Here is a 20,867-nt window from a genome sequence, read left to right as displayed (position 1 = left end):
GAAAATATAAATAACACGAAATTTAATAATAACAAAGCCTAAACTCGTGTTCATTCTTTTTGTAAATTTGGAAAATTAAAATTAAGATTTAATTTTATGTGTTTTAGAAAGGTTGAATGAAATTAGCGAAATATATTCACTTTTCTGCAATTTTTTAAAAATTTATTACTTCTTGTTTTTGATATAATCAATTTATTAATTTTTTTTCGATATATAATTATATTTCATAATTTTTTGCATATATATAATTGATATATAATTACACGACATGGGCAGAATATATTACAAAATTTTAATGATTGATCACACAAATTATCATTTACATTTGGCAATACGTTGCTAAAATTTTGGCACAGTCTGCAGTCTTGGCAAACTAATAGCTCTATAAATTTTACGGTACCAATAATTGTCAACAATAATTTGTTTCCAAAGATTTCAAAGTCCTTTTATTATATATCACATTGGCCACGTTTAATACATATTTTGTACGAGCTACATTATTCGAAAAATGTATGAATTTCTTCTGAATCATCGCATCTCAAACTTTCGACTCACGTACTTTATAAAAAATATAAGTTTTACGGCGACTTCCTTATATGATGAACGAGCGAACTCTATATCCTGCCAGTGTCACGTATAATCTCGCGGGGGATTTCGGCTTCTCAATTCGCGCAGCATACACGTTGTTCGACTTGTGCGCGATAGACATGGGGCATCCGAGCAGTGCCAAAGTAATAATTTATCCTGTCATGACCTCCATGAATTCTGCAACGTAAACGCCAGGTTAGTCGGGTATGCATAAGCGAAGACGAAGTGGATTAGCACCTGTGCACTGCACGAATCTCTCACCTTCGAAATCGAGCGTGCCAGATCCGTCAATGTCCACCTCCTCTATGATCATATCGAGCTCTTCCGGAGATAGCGCGTCGTCCAGCTCGTGAAGAATGTCTCTGAACACATCGGTAGTAATGTAACCATTGCCTTCCTTATCGTAAAGCCGGAATGCCTCTCGTAGCTCCTGTTGTATCGCCTCGGTATCGACTTCCTCCTCGAGAAAGCGCGACGCCAATTTGCAAAATTCCTCAAATTTTAATTCGCCGTTTCCTGATAAGAACGCGTCAAGTTTATATTCATAAGTTAATATGTGATATCACGTAATACTTCTTGAAGCAACATCAGGCTGATCGTAGTTATAGCTCGTGAATTATGATTATGTAATGTTTCTTTTAATTAATATAATTTTATAATTTCTCTCTTCTGTTTTTGATGTTTCAAATATTGCGTTATTGATAGTATTATATTTACCTTCCGTATCAATTTCCGCGATAATTTCTGCGAGCTCTTGTGGTGAAACCTCGTGGCCGAGCATACCTAGAATTGTGCTGACCATATCTGTGCTGATACACCCTTTTTTATCGTGATCGAATGCGTCAAATGCCATTTGCAAATCTGGTTGGAAAAATAATTTCTTATTTTTACATATTATGTGTCTATGTTTTGTCTATATGTATGTGTATGTTTTACAATTAACTATTCTTAATTATCTCTTGTGATCTTAATAATACTTCTGAATTCGTCAAATGTAATATTTGAAGCATTTATCAGTACGCGCGATAATAATGTTGGTTTAATATGAAATGTACTTACGAGATAATTGATCTTTGCTAAGTTGAACTTCTTCCTGCAATCGAACGAATGTTGTTAATGACCATTATAAGTTGTTTGCAAAATAGAAAAAGAACACACATAAAACACTTAGAATTTTTATTATTTCATAATTAATTTTGAGCAATAGAAACTTTCACTGTAAATTTACACGATAGTTACCATAGTGTTAAAATTCGTCCTGTTATAATAAAAATCGAAAAATTGAACTTGTATTACAAAATCGAATTAACGGGTTCCTTTCGAGTGCAGCTAACTTACTGTACCGATGAAAAAGTCATACTGAGCCGCAGTAATGTAATTAGCGATACTAGAGATACACACCTACAATCGGTGTTAATAGATCATGTATCGAATCGAACTCGCTATAAAAAGATTTTTATTTAGGACGCTTTCACGGTTGTCTATTTGCGAAACAATCAATGTACTGACGCAACTGAACACAATCGAATATTTTAAAATATATCTTTTAGATATATACAAATTGTACGATAATTACAAATTTATTGCAGTAATAGACTTTCAAAAAGTACTAATTGCATATTGTATCTTATTTTTAAACATTTAGTTTTCATAATTTACGAAACATACAGGAGAGAGAGATGATAAAAGTTGGAAATATTACGATTAGTATTAGTAGCATTATGTGTGAAGTCCATATAAGAAAAATCATATATTTGATTATATCTGTATGATGTAGATGACCGTTATAATATACTAGAGATCCACCGTAACTATTCGCGAACATGAAAGCGGTTATACGTTGCAGTGTATCGTACATATAGCGGTTTGGTATTGGCATTGCATCCTTTTAGAGGATTGCAGTGGATTGCCGATAGCTTGTATGTGAAAAAATTATCTGGCAACTACGTTTAACCTCGATATATGCATGTTAACTCTCATCAGCCAATCAGATAAAGCTTCGACGTTAAATCGAACTACTGACCTAATGGCTAAAGATAATTCTGGGAAGAAGAACCGCATCATTACCATAATAAACGACTCATTGCAAATTACTAAATTTAGGATAGTTAAAATCACAAGCTTTCGTCGATCATTTTTGATTTTGTCATATTTGTTCATGTGTCTGTTTAGAATTCTTGAAAGCTTTGTCGTTCTTGTCGTTTTTCTTATTTTCTTTTATTCGTTTAATTCTGCAGTTCTATTTCTTAAATGTTAAACATAATTGTGACAAGAAAAAAAGCATGTTGCAATTACATATTGTTTTAACAAAATAATTATGCTAAAACAGAATTTTAACTGAAATTTTTGATACAGTTTGATATAGTTTTCTTTTCAGTTTTTTTTTAAATCATACAATACCGCAACTTACCCAATGCGTTCCTAAAACCTGACATTGACCTATGTGACTTTTGGCTGTTAACCAAATTTAGCCAAGCCTAAAACGAACCGTGAATTTTCCGGATGCATGCATCAGCTAATATCATGTAAAATGTATAGCGTTTGAAATGAAATTACATGCTACAAAAGACTGTCCGAACTTGATAGTGTATCAGGAAATGACTGTTTTTATAATTTTCACTGTTTGATAATTTTATTCGGTTCTTAATATACAAATATAACCATGTATATATATTTTTAATTACTTTGAAACAATTTTTTATATAAGACTCCAGAAAAATACATAATTATCAATTACGAAAAAATGGAACTTCGTGTACTGTATTTATATTGTGCACGTCGCATTTTTACTTTCTTTTTCATTCAAGTCTTTCATTGTCGACAATGGTTGCGCTTTATGACGCGGATATGGTGGCAAGGGCGGCGGCTCGGCTTCCCAGTTCACGTAGAACGATTCTCCTTTCAGTCTCCACGAATTCAATTGCGACAAAGTCGGTTCGATGCCGGAGATGTAGCTCGTACCGTCACTCTGTTCGCTCGATCTTCTCGAGCTCTTCGAGTTCTTGCGAGTCGAATATCGTACTGGCAGGGGTGTGACGTATCCGTCCTCTTTTAAGTTTCGCGAAATCGTAGGTATCACGTTGCCGTTCGCAGAGCAGATGGTATCGCTCGAGAGACCCTTCGGCAGCACTATGGCGTTTCTATGCTTCACGATCACGACTCGTTTGCTCCCTCGCAGCATTGTTGGGTGTCGTCGTACCGTGACGAACATGAGAATGGCACTCGTGAAGCACATCAATATCAGCGATGCTACAAAAATGGTGATAATTACACTCTCATTGATACCGTTCAGCCAGGTGTTGGATTCAGGAAACGACCTTGTTGTTAGACCCAAGCAGTTCAATGGCGAGAAATTAAAGTTGTCCTTCAAACAAATTGTGTAGCTCGTCCGTGGCTGAAGATCCTGCAGAAGATAAGATCCCCTAACTTGGCTAACGCATTGTATCAAGCTCTCCAGGTTGGCAGTATTCGATCGCAAGTTATTGGCGAACCAAATCAAGGATAAATTGTTCGCATCTGGTAAAGTGATCAGGACACTTCCATTCTGGACTTGCTCTGCGGTGAAATCCGAGAATGGTAACAGCATTTCGATCGTCGAGAATATACAACGCGAATGAATCGAGTGGAGCAACCGATCATGACGAATGCAATTAACATGAATCATCGCTGGTTTAGTTGTAGAAAATATATTTGGAGTACTTGTAATCTCTGTCGTTTTTCTCACTGTTACTGTGTCGTGTCTCTGTGTTGTGACATTGTCGCAAAAATTTGCAGACACGAAGGATTTACCGGCGTTTTCCTCGGGTGAAGTACAGGTCAGGTTTTTCTTCATCACGTTCGGATGATACTTTATCATCTCTTGCATCCACTTGAGGCTACAGTTGCAGTGCCATGGATTGTTGTCGATCGTCAGACCGAAATCGGCGTTTTTCCGGATAATCGGATCAAACAGACCCTTAGGCAAGGAAGCAATAGCGTTCTCGCTCAGCATTAGCTGCTTCAAAGATCTAGATATCGACTTGAATGCACCTGTGTAAATGGTCTTCACGCGCGAACCGCACAGATAGAGGGATGCTATGTTGGGCACGCCAGAGAAGAGGTTTGAGTCGATGATCGGAATGTTGTTATATCGTAGAGACAACACTTGTACCGCAGGCAGATAATCCGCTCCCGTAATATTCTGAAGAACTTGCACGTTTTCGATGGAGTCTTCGAATTGAAGGCCCTGCAACGTGCTCGCGACGTCTTTCAGTAGATTTCTCTCGACTTGTCTTATCAGGTTCCCTTCGATAACGAGAGTTTGCAAGTTTGGAAGATGCCGAAAAGTGGCTCTTTTCAATATAGATATATTGTTGTTCAGTAGATGAAGTTTAGTTGTTCTTTTGTATATCATCGAGGAAAAGGCTGTGTCACTCAATTCAGTCAAGAAGCAATTATTGAAGATTAATTCGTTGATTGTTACATCTGTCTTCAACCACATGTTCCGCAGTTTATTATCAGGAAATGTCGATTTCTCGAGTATCAAATTTATGGCGACATTCGAACCGCATTGATCCTATTAAATAATTATTAGCAAAATTATTTTTTATTTCGTTTATGAAATTACGATTAAAAGAATGGTACCTTGAAAATGTTCTCGATGAAATTGCGCATTACTTCTCCGGGATCGAGTTGTTCTGGTATGCAACGGCATTTAATAGTCTTGCAATTGGTCTCAAACTGACAAAACGTTGCGTTCATTGTTTGATGATTTTTCAACAATGGCAATGTGCGTTCTTGCCGAGCAATAGCTGATATTTGCTTAATACTCCAAGTCACTCCCTTCGTCGTCTCGTTATTTTTACTCGGTTTCGAAACGTACAAACGAGGGAGATAAACAACTGCAGCGAACAGCAACACCATCACTAGAAGCTTCCGACATGCAAGGAGACTGCAGTCAATTATATCTACTTTAAAATAATGCGTAATTATCGTAAATAGCAAATGAATATTATTTTTATTTATTACGTTGACCATACCACGAACAATTTTATATATATGAATTTTTAGATTGACAAAGAATGATCACTGAAAGAAAAATTGAATAAAACAATTGTTAACTGAGTATATGTTGTAAGTACCTTCTTATAAAGAACGAAATCACAAAACACATCTTTGATGTTGTTGGTCGTTTGCCAAACGCTATTGCTGTACGATGCAGCTCGATTGACGCGGTCTAGAATATTTTATCGAATTTAGAATCGCAATCTGCATACACTCGACATTGATTAATGTTATCTTATGCGCTTGTCGATACACTCGTATCTCATATTGATTACTAGTGGAACGTTACTAAAAGAGAATTTCAGTAGATCCTCTTATATTCGCCCATTAATATGATAAATAGTAACGTATCAGTACGGATACTACCAGAGTAATATAATTAATGAAACACAATTTATTCAATTAAACTTGTAAAAAACTAGATTAAGCTTAGTAAAAGAAAAGGTATCTTTTATATTTTTATTAAAGCGCGTTAATTATATTCATGCGATCTTGTACAGCGATAAACACAGTGGAAGATACAAGGTAATAACGAATGATGCTTTTGCTTATGTCATTTTTATTCATTTGAAAGTTTCACATATACACGTTAATCATTAACGACATAATAAACAATGACATATAGACATTAGAATCTGAGTAGAGGCCCGGAGTCGCGGGCAGATACGAGAAAAATGTTTCAGAATACATACATATATCACGTAATAGTTATCATATAATATATGACCATAATATATATGTAACATTATGTATAGACATATACAGACGAAGTTCGTGTATGTGTATGTGAGGGTATCGTGTGTGTGTGTGTGTGTGTGTGTGTGTGTGTGTGTGTATATGCTGTATAATTGTTGTAATAATATATATAACATCGATATAACATTAGGCGTGATTTCTCGTGTGCATATGTCCGTTTAGCTGTACGTGTACACATGTCCTTTGTCTAAGAGCATTTACGCCAAGAGGCGTAGATGCGTGTACATTGATTAAATAATTAATCTTTCTTTATATCTAATTCCACACGGATTCTCCAGTAAACGCGTAAGAATTACACAATCGCGTTTTACTTAAAGAGAAGATGACGAGAAAGGAGATGAAACATTCTGTAAAGATTATCATGTGTTCGTGTTCGTGTTCACGCATCTGTACGTATGTGTGTGTTTCGTGGGTTCCGGGTAATGTGTTAACACATATACGAGGTTTCTCGAGTCGTGCGAAAAAGCGACGTGTGAGCGAGCACCGAGATTACAAGGTAAACATATATATCATCCTCCGATCGATAGTTAAACTCCATTTGTCGTCCTTACGCGCGGATGAGTCCTATATGGGACCATCGAGATGTAATTTCGTTTACGTCTCGCTGACGCACGCATATTATTATAGATATCGTCATGATTGCGCACGTTATTGCGCGTCTATGCGTCTTCAGGGTATCACGCGCTATTAAAGAAATAAGTAATAGCGAGGCCGGGTGTGCCCGTCGGGCGCGCCGGTAACGATCTGACCACATTGTAAGACGCTGTACAAAAATATCCGCTTATAATAATTAGTAATAATAAACGACGCGTCCGATGAGTCCAACGCCGGCTCTCTGCGATATGTCTCGATATGGTTCTGCGGGCCTGACGCCCGGCGATCTGCAATCCTCTCCCTGATGCTCCGTCAGCGCTGATAAGCACTATATCAATGAATATCGTTCGCAAAATTCGCGAACTGCAAACACAAGGCAATCTCTCCTTCATGAATTTCCCTTAATTATACTCGATAAGCTATAGAATATGTGGTAGTCCAACGTGCATTATGTGCAAGTACAAGATTCTTGCTTATGTAATGAAATGCACACGAGCGACTTAACAGTGTGTGTATCTCACGATGACATTCAACAACGAGAGGATTAAAGTCGCGCGAGCTGTACGTTCCCGTGTTCGTTCTGATCGCTCTAAAAGTCCCTAAAGATATGTTTTAACGCCCTGAGCCGGAAGTTCTTCGGCGGATCAAGCTTTCATGTGAAGAAATGATTATATACTTGATGCAAGTCTAGGGAAGTTGCTTCAGAATTCCCAATAGTAGTTTCGTTAAGAAGATGGAGTGGCGGGTATATAAAAAACTTGAGATAGTAGGGAGACCAAGATCGACGATTTAGGACATTGACAGGAAATAATAATATTGATTAAAATATAAAATGCAAAAAGCTCCTCACTTTATATATAAGTATTATCTTTATATCAGCATATATTCTCCGCTATACTAGAAAAAGATGTAGTATATACCGAATAGTATATGCCGAACTTCTGACTCAGGCAATTATCCTATATATATCGGTAATTTTACTTTCTTGTCTATCAACTTTTTTTGTAACTTACTGCCGCTCACACACTGTCGTTTTTCTGTTTTAATAATCGTAATGGACTTTTAAATAATTATATATTCATAAATTGTTCGAACACAGTTATGAAAAATGACAAAATCGAGAATATTAAATCAATATCAAATATGCAGATATGCCGCGTACAAATCCTAAGCCAAATGTAGGGCCGGCAGAGAATCGCATTTGGCGTATCTGTAATTATTATATCTAATTCAATATAATTACAAACAATTGTAAACATTTCTTACTTTGACGATTGGAATATTTTGTAATGAAAATGAAACATAGCAAAATACAAACAAAATGATAAAATTGGATATTCTTGATTTAAACGGAAAGTAAATTTGAAACAGCAGTGTGTGCTCGGCAATTTCGTATCATTATTGATATAACTTCTTAGAAAAAACATCTAGTGCATATATGTATATATAAGAGATATAGGTATATAATATATATCTTTTATGATCGTAATAATGCATAATAATATATATATTATATGTAACGTACATATATGTATATATATATGTTAACAAATAAATTCTCTTAAATCTCATACGTTCACGATATGTATACGATCTTTAGTCGTTACAGCTTCGTCAAGCTTTAAACCGACTTAATTAATCAGTTTATCTTACAAGTAAACTTGGGCGTATAAATGATATGTGTACGTGTGTATGTGATATCATCGTGCGCCTCTGCCTACACATTCGAAAGAGAAGATCTTCGCTCGTGAATTTATCTAATTATTGTATTGTATCAATTGAATGATTTTTTCGGAGCACTGACATTGTGTTACATTAAATTAAAATAATTAGAAATTTGCACAACAAAATAAATGCAAGGCATCGCCATAAGACTGCCGTCGCTGAATTCAACATTTAATGGTTATTTTTAAATTACCACGCGTTTAAACGAAAGATTTTATCTCTCTTTCCCCTTGAAACTTTAAAAGCGGTTTCTGACGCTTTTATTTCATATTAAAAGATTAAATCTGTCTCGATTTTGTAATGATTCAAAAGTTATTTTCTCTGGTATCACTTTTTATCATGAAATTATTGACGAAATATTATATTTATTGAATTAAATCTTGATATCTATTAAGGATAAATATTATATTTATGCCAAATCTATCGCAATTGTACTCGGCATATTACTTTACACAGCGAAGCGAACCGTGGTAATTGCACGAAGGATCGATATGTCCCTCAAAATGATAGCTTCGAAATTCCCTTTCGAAAAATCCAGCTGGGCGCGCCGTATAACGCATACCGGTGTCTTTAATACTCCACTACGCGGTATATACGTCTTAGAATAATGCCTTAGGCTTAACTCTATCTTATTCTTATTATACGTATCGAATAGCAAAACACATGTTACTTTCCGCGTTAGCACTGTGATCAGCACTACGTCCCGTGAACTGTCTTTCCTTTTTACGCTCGGTCTCTCGCGCGATGCACCTTCGCTGAGAAACGAGTTCGTCGTGTTTCAACACGTCGTTGGACGCACGAACGATTTTTCCAAGCGAAGTACGCGCAGCATACGTTTCTCGTACGTCACGATCTTTCGAATGTGAACGAGTATGTACACGATGCTCTATTATCGTCGTGTGTCAAAGGGAAGCGGAAGAGCGATATTTTGTACGCAGACTATCGAGAAATTATGCACCTGTGATCGTGTCTGGGTCTCGTGAAACGCGATTGTCGCGATGCGTACACTGTATGCGTTTCCTACTGCACAAGATGATGTAATTTTAACGTACACGTGAGCCGTAGGCGGTGGCGGAGTAACCGAGTCGTAAAGCAGGCGCAACGAGGCGTCTGAATAACCGCGTTTGTGCTCTACCGGCTCTGATAAGTGTCGGTTTCCTGTTGGGAGCATCGTCGGTAGTATTACGTGTCATCAGCGCAGTCGTTATCTCATTTCATGCGCGGCCGGGTCTTTGCGAATCGAGTTAAGTATCGCGGCGATCTCAAGATGTTAGCGACCAACGCTATGCGCGGAGACATTCCAGCGGAAAAATTGATAAAGGACAGCCGTCACAAACGTTATTTCATTTCACTCTTCCGGATTTAATTGACCAACTTCATTTCTTAATTACCGTCTTCTAATTTAATTTCTTAATCAACGAGCTATTTACTTCATAAGTGATTTAGGCAAAAGAGGCCGGATAATCTGTTCTCTGGATATTTAATTATGATGAATGCGAAGTATTATCCGTTCACATAATTGCCACAAATTTCCAAGCCGAATGAATCGTGAGTGGCAACTGAGAAGTCTCGGAAGATCGTGACATACGAGAAGAACGCAGGCATTGTGATAAATGCCGACGATTCGCAGCACCGTGTTCGACAGGAACGTATTGATATGTATATGACGAGTGGTCCGGGATCGCTCGGCTGGCGACTTGCTTCCGTTCCACTCGAATCCGCTAATGAGTATACTACGCCTCGCGCCGCGAGCTTAACAGATAACCACGAAATAATTGGCAACGATGCTGATATGTAACGTTTCGGTGAAGAAAACTCGTGCGCTTCTCGCGTGCAAGAATCCTTCGGTCCATCGATCGATCGTGCGATCGACATTCAATCTTAGCAACTGCCCGGATCCTCTGCTATCGAACTGTACGAGTGAATGACACCTTATTACCGCGTAATAAGGCGGGAATACGTGCTATTGTATATGTACTATTGCTCTTTTCGACAAAAGAAATCTAACGAATTACCAAGTAGCGTAAATTTATTTGTCATATGATTATCGAGTTTGCGGTGGATGCGTGCAATTCGATCGTAAAGCATCTGAGAGTTGCATGTATAACAGTGATTTTATCAGGAATAAATCCGCCGTCATATAGCAAGTGTGCTTTGTACGCACCGCTTGTCGTTACATTATCCAACGGCCGTGCAACGTCTCTGATTATCATCTCGACACGTGGCGATTGAAAGGATTGCTCATGGTATTTAGTGCGATCTTAGATGTTCTTAGAACGACTTATAGCAATGAGGAATATCTTTTTAACGTGACTATTGTACTTTCGCAAATCGTACATTTTCTCGATCATGATCGAATACACCGAATAAATCGGCTTGCCTTGTCGCGCACGCTTTGAACTTTTATGAGTATTGAAATGTGAAAATAAATCAATTTATTATCACGGGTACATTTCTTAACAGCATCTCGAGGAAATTCGATATATCGATTCGATTAAAATCCAAGAATTTTGGCAAACTCGTAGACAATAAAATAGCACGCATGTTTAATCGACTCGAGAGTAATTGACACAAAAGTTTTTCTGTTTCTTTCGGCAATTGAACGAGCAAGTACCGCGAAAGTGTCCGGCAAGAATATCCGGAAGAATTTAAAGCATTCTTATATGTATTCTTAAAAGATCGATTGTTGCGATACGCTATATGATTCCCTATGCACGATAGCACCGCATGGACGTGTATTTACAAGAAAAGCAACGATCTATATATATGCCCAACATATCTTTTCGAAATAGGATCTGTTCCAATGGGCCTTGCGAGAAATAAAAGAAGTGGCTTTCCAAACGAATCGATCTTTTTTTTCCCATCACTCTGAAATTAAAGAATTCGTCCAGTAATGAAAATACGCTCTTGTTTCTTCGTTAACCGGTGTTTGACAAGATCTATTATTCGAGGCGGTCGATCGATCGATAAGCTGATGTCACGATAGTGCGCCGACTTTTCGCGTCAAAGTTCTCTCACGCTATTCTTCTGACTGACTATCGTGATAGACTACGTCTATCGTGAATATGTTAAATTAGTGCGCGATGATCCGTGACGAAGTTCAATTTTCAATCTTCACAGAAGGCTGGCTCTCCACATCGACTAGCATACTCATCGTGGAATCGTGGCGTGTCTCCGCTATCGCGCCACGATTACTCCGAAAAGAAAACCACCGGGGAGCCCTTTCTCATGTCGCGAACCCGTTACAGAACCGAATAACGAAACGGAAAGCTCGTTGTGGTTTAACAGCAAGTACGATGATGTTCAATGAGAATGTTAACAGTAAACGCAATCGTCAATCGTCCGGTTGGCGTCGTAACGAAAAATCGATGATACTCTAATCGCGAGATCGCGCACACCCGCGAGATTACACTACGACGGCGGCAAGAACGACGAGCGGTAGCGTCGCGTCAACGTACACCTTACATCCGGTAGCCGACGACGAGATCCTGCCAGCGTTCTTGCCCACGCAGCCCATCCGATCAAGCGGGATATTCTGCACGGAGTACTCGCGATGTTCCGAGGCCATCGTACAGACCGTCCGCTTCTTCGACATCATCTCGTCGTCCTTGTCGCGTAGATTTCCGAGCCACGCGGAGTACCATCGTAGCTCGCAGTCGCAGATTAAAGGGTTGTCTACGCGCACGAGAACGAAGTGGAATGAATGAAATCGTGGCGAAGGGATTGCATTAAAAAGACCAAGCATTAGGAGAAGTGAGATTCCGTCGAGGTGACATTTTGCGAGAGAACTGCACTTTTCATATTCGTAAGATAAGCTACAGCAATCATACATATGTAATGTTTTTTCTGGATGGTATTACTTTTGCTGTTCGGTGAGATGTTTATGCAGTAAAAAAAAATATCATCGAATGAGAAATATATTTTATTAATTTATGATGATGCAATTTGGATAAAGAGAACCAAAGGCAATTATTGTATGTTCGACTAAGTAAAATATTAATGCTATTAAATAGAAAAAATGATATTCATTACCTGTTATGTCGATGTGACGTAGAGTGTCAACGACATTCTCTGTGACGTCTTCTGGAATATGCTGGAGTTTGTTATTTTGCAAACTCAACGTTTCTAGCGAATTGAGATTCTCGAATACCAGAGGTGGAAGTACTTTAATCCTGAAAGGATAATATAATGGAATATAAAATACTTCATAATACATCAGACAGGCCTTTCAGCACTTGCGCTAATAAGCGACCGATTATTGTTTGATATTTAAATGCTCGTTCACGTTAATTTTTCAATTATAAGAGAGAATATATACGGAAGGAAAAGATATTACAAGTTTTTCTGCAGATTAAGGAAAGTGATGGAATCTCCGTAGCCCGTGAAAGCATCCTCCAGAAGTACAGTGATGTTATTTGCCCGTAAATCAAGGTGGCGTAACCGATGCAAGCGTCGTAGAGCGTCACTCGGTACAGAATGTAAATTATTATCTCCCAGTCGCAAATATTGCAGATTTTCTGAAATGGAAGGTTTTGATTATTGCGGCAGAGAATATGTTATGAACAACGTGTTAATAACGTAGATATTTCAATTGTAAAGAGACTGCCAGTAGTTCAAAAATTCTCTCGTTGAATCTCATTAATCTGTTCTAAAGTTAATTGATTCTTCCGCGCTTGACGATACAAAAATCATAATTAACACAATCGCGCTGAAGTATAGGATATATGCATATAACAAGTGACAGTAATTTGGCTCGTAACAGACAGTTCGTTACGTGAAGAGCATCAACAATAACACACGAGAGTTGACACACTCAAATGAGCTTCTTCGGATGAACTGCAGCTAATTATAATTAAGTCAAACTACTCATAATGACGAATAACTATAAATCGGTAGGGAAGAATTTATGCAAGCGTGAATTAAATATTCTGTTCGAAAAGCTTTAATTGGATCATTAAATTTAATTAAATTAAATTAACGAAACAGTTCGTAATCAAAGAATTTTAAATGGAGAGAATATATATCACCATTTCTTGAGATCATAGGAAACTAAATAAAAATGATTTATTATTAGTAATATATATCCAATTTGCAAATATATAATTTTAATAATGTACGAGTCTAATATATTTAGTAATAACTTTCAGAAAGAAATTTCAAAAGATATGATAAAAACACTATTTTTCATAAAGATATCGGCATCGTTCAAATTTTTTCAAATTTTATTATTTAATTAATATTTGGTTTCTCTCATAGAATATCGTTTGTATCTGATCTAATTATTTGTCTTATTGATCACGCAGCTGCGATACTGCTCGATTGAACCGTCGAAAGCACGGATGCTATTTGCTCCCATGGAATAACGTTTTGTTGAAATACTATCTCGATAGTCGAGTTCGTGTTCATGGGATGTAACGAGATGAAGGGTAGTTTGTAAAGTGTCGTTTGCTCGTTTATATCCATGCCCAAAGGGAACCGATTGCATCGCCAGAACGCAACCATGGCACGCAGTAAATTTAAATGCTAAGCAGCTGCTGTATTCGAAACGATAAATAAAGTAGAACGTGATCTGCAAAGACTGCAGGAATATCATGGTAAACTGAACAGAAGATTGCGCGAATTCAAGTACTCAAACCAGCTGCTGATGTTGCAGACAAATTATTATTCGATAAAATGACTTTAGTTATTTCTCTCTTTGTTCCTCTTATACATATTGATAAAGTGTCTCTCATGACAGCTCAATACAAGTTGAGCTCTGGAGTTTTTAAAGATCCCTTTTTAAGAGAAGTGGCAATTAACATAGACTAATTTAGATATTTTAATATGAATGTTACGTTCGTCTATCTGCGGTTAATGAATCAAAGATCAGTATCGAATTGTAATTGCACTTACCCTCAAGACCAATGAATGCATTAGAATCCACGTGGGTAATTTGATTTCCGTCGAGTTCCAAAGAGTTTAATTGCGTCAAGTGAGAGAATACACGCCCCGGAACCTCACGCAGGTGATTGTGCGCCAATCCTAATGAATCGAGTGCTTTTAATCCTGAAAGAATAAAACGTTTTATCGATGAGCTCCCATTTTATTTAATTCTAGAAAATACTATGTTACAAGCTTGTTCATTAAAAGCGTTATATTTATATATATATAGAATAGATATAATAAATTTGAAAAACTGATTTACTTAAAATTATAATTACTGTGTAAAAATTGTACTCTGCAACCAATGAAAACTTATAATGTTATTGATTGATTTATTACATGCACGTTACGTGTTGTTTAAAAAAACATATATCATATAAAATAAGTATAAATTAAAAAAAAGGTTTTGGCAAAGTATTGTTCTTATGAGAGAGAAATATTAGAATAATGAATTATTGTACCTTGGAAATCTCCTTCTTGTATGCTTGATATGCGATTTTCTTGCATTTCTAATTTCTTCAAGAGTTCTAACGAAGATAAAGCCTGAGTTGGAATGCTCGTGAGTTCGTTACCGCCTAAATTAAGCCTCTTGAGTTTCCGGCTGAAACGCGAGATTCAAAAGCATCTTTAGAATTAAATAAAAATGTTAATGCGATAAATTCGTTTTAGATTCAATGCATTACTTTTAAAATTTCGCCATCGTGTTAATTTGATAAATATAATTCTGAATTAGCAAGTAGAACAAGTTTTTTTAAATATTGAATAAAAGAGTTTCTCGAATCCGCGATCTGATTTTCTTTTTAAAGCTTGCAATATACAGCCAGTTGAAATGACTTACTTATCAAGTCCTTTGAACGCATCTGCTTCTATGCTGGAGATCTTATTCTCGTAAAGAGTGAGGATTTCAAGTGTGTCGAGACCTTCGAAAGCCTTGCCGTGGATGGCTGTTATTTTGTTACGGTTCAAATTCAAAATCAGTAGGTGGTGGAGGTCTCGCAACGCGATAGTTGGGACGGTAGTCAGCGAATTTTGGGAGAGATCCAGCTGTGTCAATTTCGTTCCTGCAAGGGAGTGAATTATTCAATTCTAGTAGCTGTTATATTTGCTTCGGCAATCCCTCGCGTAAGTTTTAGACGGACGACGTTATTCAAGGATTGGCTGAACTCAGTATTAAGTTTCGCGATAGATAAATTTGTAAATTGATTTGACACTTGACATGAAATAAAATTTCAAACTCTCTCTCTCTCTCTCTTGTATATATGAACTCACAGTAAAACGAAGTACGAATTGTGTTGAAAAGTAACATTTTCGGTATGTTATGTCGTTTCAATATTGCAAGTTAATGCAATCGCGCGTCGTCGCGTCGAGACGCTTCGCGCAATGCTTCGTGTTCCCATTAAGGTTTCCATACATAGTGGCCACGCGATGCGGTTATCTCCGCGTATCTCGCGAATACGGCAAGTGTAAAAAGAATATATTTTCTCTTACAGTAATTTATTCTGAATCTGCGTGGCCGCAAAGACGGCGCGGAGGTCTATAAACCCGGGGCTTCATAAGAGATTTAAAGGCGAGTTAAATTTGCAGTCGACTTTAACGTGAGCCTCGCGTGTCAGACCGAGTGCTTCAATATTGGCTTTAATATAAAAACTGATTCTAAATCTTCCATGAAAGTCTTTTGACGCTGCAGGACAGGTGACAGTCCGTGCTTTAAAAAATGTTACATGACCTGCATGAAGCAGTGTGGATTTTTTTTCGTCGCTTCGCATATGAGCATGCGACATGCTTTGAAATAGCGTTGAATATCGTTGATATTTATGTACTTGATCATGAGAAAACATCTTTTTTATCCTGAGTCCATTTAACCCTAAATAATTTTAAAAATTCGATTTAGTTGTATTATGTTACACTTGGGAAATCGTGATTTTGTTATACAACTATAAAATTAATAGATTTAATAGATTTAATTGTTTCAATCATTTTCATAATCGAAAATTTAGATTGATATTAATCGTTTATTTCATTGTATATACAGCTATCGTGATGATGACGAATGATCGGCGATAGCTGTGCTAGTTTTGTTCTTTGCAATCTGATGTTCAAGTGGATTCGATCACACTTCTTCGAGAACATTTTTGCAGCAATTCTATACATGTTTCTCTAAACACTCAAAAAATAAACACAATTATAATGAATAAATTACATTTTTAAAGATTTCATAAAATATGTCAAATAATATAAATCAACGATTACACTTTATAGATAATGTTTTTAACGAAATTAAAATAAAATTAAAGCCTTTGAAATTTGCTTACTCGTGAAAATTAATTCGAACTGTAAACAGCGTTAATTATTTTCCGTACAATCATAATATATTTTATATGCTTTTCGAAAAGCGATTAAAATCGGATTATCTTGTATTTCTCGTGTGTTATATTCTCCAAATATCAACTAAATGTATGATATTAAGTAAATATCAATTGGTGAATTATACTCACCAATGGAGCTAAGGGAAGATTCCTCGAGCACCGCGAGGCTACTGTTGTGGATGGTGAGGTGGCGTATATCGAGCCCAAGGAATACGTATCCCTGTAGCTTGGGCAAATTGTTGTGCCTAAGTCTAAGGTAGAATATTATGGCGTTCGTCTTTCCCTTGAGCACGGCCATGGCCTTGGAAATGTGTCCGAGATCGGTAATCTCGCACACGATGTCCAGGCCGGATTTCTTCACGCTGCAGGAACAGGGCGCGATCTCGGTGTGGGACGGACAGACCTGCGATGTTTGCGCTAAGCTCATCGCCAGGACGAGACAGAGCAACCACACCAGCCGCCACAAATCCGACAGACCGTGCTCCCTCATTTTTCGACTCCACACTTCTCCCTCTGCGACTTCGTCACAATCGCCAACCCTTCCGTACCTTTCGCTCGCCCTCCGTGCCTGTCCCCCTGGCGTTCACTCTTGCTTTCTGTCGGCCGCGCGCCTCTCTCCAAACTTCCCCTCGCGCCGTCTCCGTTCCTGTACCTGCAGCCTGCTACTTAGCCTCTGCTCTTCTCATATCCATTATTCGCTCTGCCACGGTGTACCAGTACACCGAGTCTGCAAGCATACAAAGCTCCGTGAGTTCCCTGTCAAAGCGAGATGAGAAACGTGACAGGCAATAATCAAGAACAAAGAGTTCAATGCGAATTCAATAGCATATTATCGGATAATTCGCCGCTAATAGGAGACATAATGAGAAAATGTGCCTGGTTTATATATGCTATTAACTTGTAACTTATGTGTGTGGAGGATCTGAGGGAATGTTTTCAGTCTTACTAATTATTAATATTATAAATTTTATTATCTTAGAACGCGAAAATAAAACTGTAAAATGTATTCAATGATATTTCTCCATCATAATAACGTTGCATTATTTTCTGTAAACTGTTTAAAGCATTTAGTATTTATCATTGTAAAACATACTGCTATAAATGTCTTGACACAAAAATTGAATTGAATAATATTCAATTCTCTTCGATTTAGTATTGATTATAATTGTGTACACTAATTGGATTGTATGTCAATGGATTATATATTGGATTTAATGGTACGAATATTAAAGAATATTTTAATATGATTGAACTCAAATAACAGCGCATATAAACAATATTCCAATCGCACTGGTGCACTTAATACTTTTAATGTGGAAGTATTCATGTATCTATAATACATGAAAAAAATAGTCTACTATTAATGCTTACAGTAGCTACGAAAATTTTACGCATATTTGTTACCGATCGCAATAACGTTAAATTTTAGTATCCATCAATGCAGTTATGTGCAACATTACAACACCCTATTAACATCGTAATAACCTCTCTAAAAAACCAGTTAAAAGCATCAAAAGCTGATTATACTCGTGCTGTATTTTATTACATCTGTATACAATTGCTAATGCATACAAATTCTGTACAGAATCTGTATGCAAAAACGTTTTAACGAGAAAATTTGTCTTCTGGTAAATTCCGATAAATGTAATACACAGGGACTTGAAAGTTATAAAGTTAAAATTATAAACGTTAATAATCATTTCATTAATTTTATATTCGCTTTATTTCATAGGAATTATTAATTCTATTTTAGACCTAGTTTTAAAGATATTAGCGTTGATATTTAAAGATATTAGCTAAACATTTATAATGCGTAGAACTATCCCATAAATGAATAATAGAAATAATAATAGAAAAATTATTCTAAAAACAAAACAAATAAATTTTGAATTTGATGAAGTGCGTATCCATAATGTCGTTGTTTGAAACAGCAGACGTAGCTAGTTCGATGACACTATACTTTGCAGTTTTATATAGACGATTTTGACGTACCGAGCCATACCAGCGGATATGGTGTCTTCTTCTAGCTCGTAATACACTCAAGGGACGACGTAAAATGGAGTGACGACGTGCACTCGCGTGATCACTAGGCATCGCTTTCGGTATCACTGCGTGTGGGACAGTTCAATCGATCGGCTAATAGCAGGCGCACAACGCCGACGCCTTTTTGAACATCCTCGCATATCCCCTTACTCCCTCGTTGCGCAACAAGTACAATCGAATGGCAAGGAAGTTCGCCGTGTTATATCCTCGGAAATTCCGCGACCGGTACAGCGAACGCGTCACCGCATGGCGTATCAGAATTGGCTTAATTTTCACTTCACGTATGCATAACACGCGCGCGATTATCGAGATCACTCTGTGTGGGAGAGGCTTATCGCGGCGGTATCATGAGGGAACTTCGGAACCGGAACTGCGAAGTATCGGCGATATCGCGCGAGAAATCCATCATTGTTACAGTTGCGGCTTACGCAATCCCATCGACGTATGAATGATTTATTCCTGTGATAAACACCTCTCGGCCACAATCCGAGCGTGCCAATTTGCATCAACAGGATCAACGAGATCGCAGCTTCCAACTCGCTAGACAATCGACTGCTGCTTCCTCGTCTGACAAACAGTCATTCGTTCAAGTATCGTAGAGCGTCACGATACCATATCGGACCGATATCGCGTCGTTCCTCTAATCAACAATCCAAGGAATACTCGTGCGACCCGTTAACGCGAAACTGATTCCGCTAGCGCTCCCCGAGGAAGCACGTCGACGCAACTCGACGTCGATATCCGACGCGGTGGTCCCCTCAGGTTCACTGCCGGAAGCACGAGACACGAGGACGTGATCGCGGAAGTCAGTGGATGTGGGAGGGTGTAATGGCCCGCACGGAGAAGCGATCAAACACCTGTGAGGCCGACAGCGAAGCTACCACTAAAACAGACTCCCGGCTCGAGGCGCGAAAGCGTCACGCTCGCAGTTTGTGGAGCCCGAGCTCTGCACTGCGTTGCTGGTGACCTGGGTGCCCGTTGGCATTATCATTGCCCGGCTAATGGGTCGCTTCCGGCACTGAGATCATGGGATCGCGACCGCGAGAATATATCGGCTAACGTCATAGTTACGTTCCTACGATCTCCGCGTCGGTTCAGATCTGTTTGGATTTGCAACCGCGAGAGAACAACGAATCTGCAGCGAAAATTTAACTTTTCTCTAGAGAAACCGTTTTGCGCTAATATCTCGTTAATGGTCTCTAGTTTACAATACATTTTATCTACAAGAATGCATCTAAAAAATGGATTTTTCTTGAATTTTTCGATCAAATTCTATTTGGAATATTAATCGAAAATTGAAACGTAAAATGGCGAGCGTACGTTGATTACGAATACCTTGGTTATTTTTAGGAGCAGCATCATCCGAAAGATGATCGCTCTGAGGCATGATATCATCGATAGTTCTAATTTAATTTACTGCATGGCGTAGCTACGATGCGAAATGTAGATAATCGAGGAAGGTTAACGCAAATGAAACGAAAATTAGTTTGCTTTAATCTTGAAATATGATCGTTTCACATTAAACATATTTTGCATATAAAAATTTACTCGAATAAGTTCTACTGTATCAACTTTGTTAACTCTATAAACGAAACGAATGAATGTGAGTATAAATTCATGCTCCCAGGAAATATAAAGTTTTAACACAAGTGAATGAGTTTATACTCTGGCTCTGAAAATGTACATATGGAACAGGCATTTCCCATATACTTACTACTCTGTAATAGAGATACCTTGTATATTCGAAATTCTGGTCATGTATTATTAGAATCCCCTTCTAAATATTTGAGTTAATATGAATTTATAGTAACGTTACATATAATAATATAC

General features: G+C 37.6%; 3 protein-coding genes across 10 annotated transcripts in view; all 3 read right to left on the bottom strand.

The window, feature by feature from the left end:
- Window positions 1–419: 419 nt before the first annotated feature.
- On the bottom strand, window positions 420–2,616 carry LOC105278705 (troponin C-like). Of its 2 annotated transcripts, XM_020031351.2 has the most exons (4): window positions 1,648–2,616; window positions 1,306–1,449; window positions 850–1,104; window positions 420–765 (listed from the first exon to the last, which is right to left on the bottom strand). In XM_020031351.2, exons 2-4 carry the CDS (start codon window positions 1,439–1,441, stop codon window positions 740–742), a joined length of 417 nt encoding a protein of 138 aa, XP_019886910.1. In that variant the 5' UTR covers window positions 1,442–1,449; window positions 1,648–2,616; the 3' UTR covers window positions 420–739. The 2 variants fall into 2 exon arrangements, with proteins under 2 accessions (XP_019886910.1, XP_019886907.1); XM_020031348.2 differs by having other exon boundaries at window positions 1,306–2,616.
- A 204-nt stretch (window positions 2,617–2,820) lies between these two features.
- LOC105278699 (leucine-rich repeat transmembrane protein FLRT1-like) lies at window positions 2,821–6,078 on the bottom strand. The gene is made up of 2 exons (XM_011337969.3): window positions 5,212–6,078; window positions 2,821–5,143 (listed from the first exon to the last, which is right to left on the bottom strand). The coding sequence occupies exons 1-2, from the start codon at window positions 5,602–5,604 to the stop codon at window positions 3,353–3,355; spliced, it is 2,184 nt and encodes a 727-aa protein (XP_011336271.1). The 5' UTR covers window positions 5,605–6,078; the 3' UTR covers window positions 2,821–3,352.
- Window positions 6,079–6,177: 99 nt separating this feature from the next.
- The window catches only part of LOC105278716 (leucine-rich repeat-containing protein let-4), a 94,675-nt gene continuing 79,985 nt past the window's right edge, over window positions 6,178–20,867 (bottom strand). For 6 of the 7 annotated variants that reach the window (XM_011338046.3, XM_011338005.3, XM_011338025.3 and 3 more), the window contains 7 exons: window positions 17,124–17,721; window positions 15,467–15,689; window positions 15,090–15,229; window positions 14,599–14,751; window positions 13,043–13,223; window positions 12,739–12,878; window positions 6,178–12,381 (listed from right to left, as the gene is read on the bottom strand). In XM_011338046.3, the coding sequence (XP_011336348.1) occupies window positions 12,113–12,381; window positions 12,739–12,878; window positions 13,043–13,223; window positions 14,599–14,751; window positions 15,090–15,229; window positions 15,467–15,689; window positions 17,124–17,484 (1,467 nt within the window). In that variant the 5' untranslated portion in view covers window positions 17,485–17,721 and the 3' untranslated portion in view covers window positions 6,178–12,112. Of the gene's footprint in view, window positions 12,382–12,738; window positions 12,879–13,042; window positions 13,224–14,598; window positions 14,752–15,089; window positions 15,230–15,466; window positions 15,690–17,123; window positions 17,722–18,986; window positions 19,965–20,867 lie in introns of those variants that run through there. The other variant, XM_011338052.3, reaches the window with a different exon arrangement.

The sequence above is a fragment of the Ooceraea biroi genome, chromosome 4 (assembly GCF_003672135.1).
Source record: "Ooceraea biroi isolate clonal line C1 chromosome 4, Obir_v5.4, whole genome shotgun sequence".
Lineage (NCBI taxonomy): Eukaryota > Metazoa > Arthropoda > Insecta > Hymenoptera > Formicidae > Ooceraea > Ooceraea biroi.
Note: the sequence above shows the minus strand (reverse complement) of the source record. Positions and strands in the feature narration are given on the sequence as shown.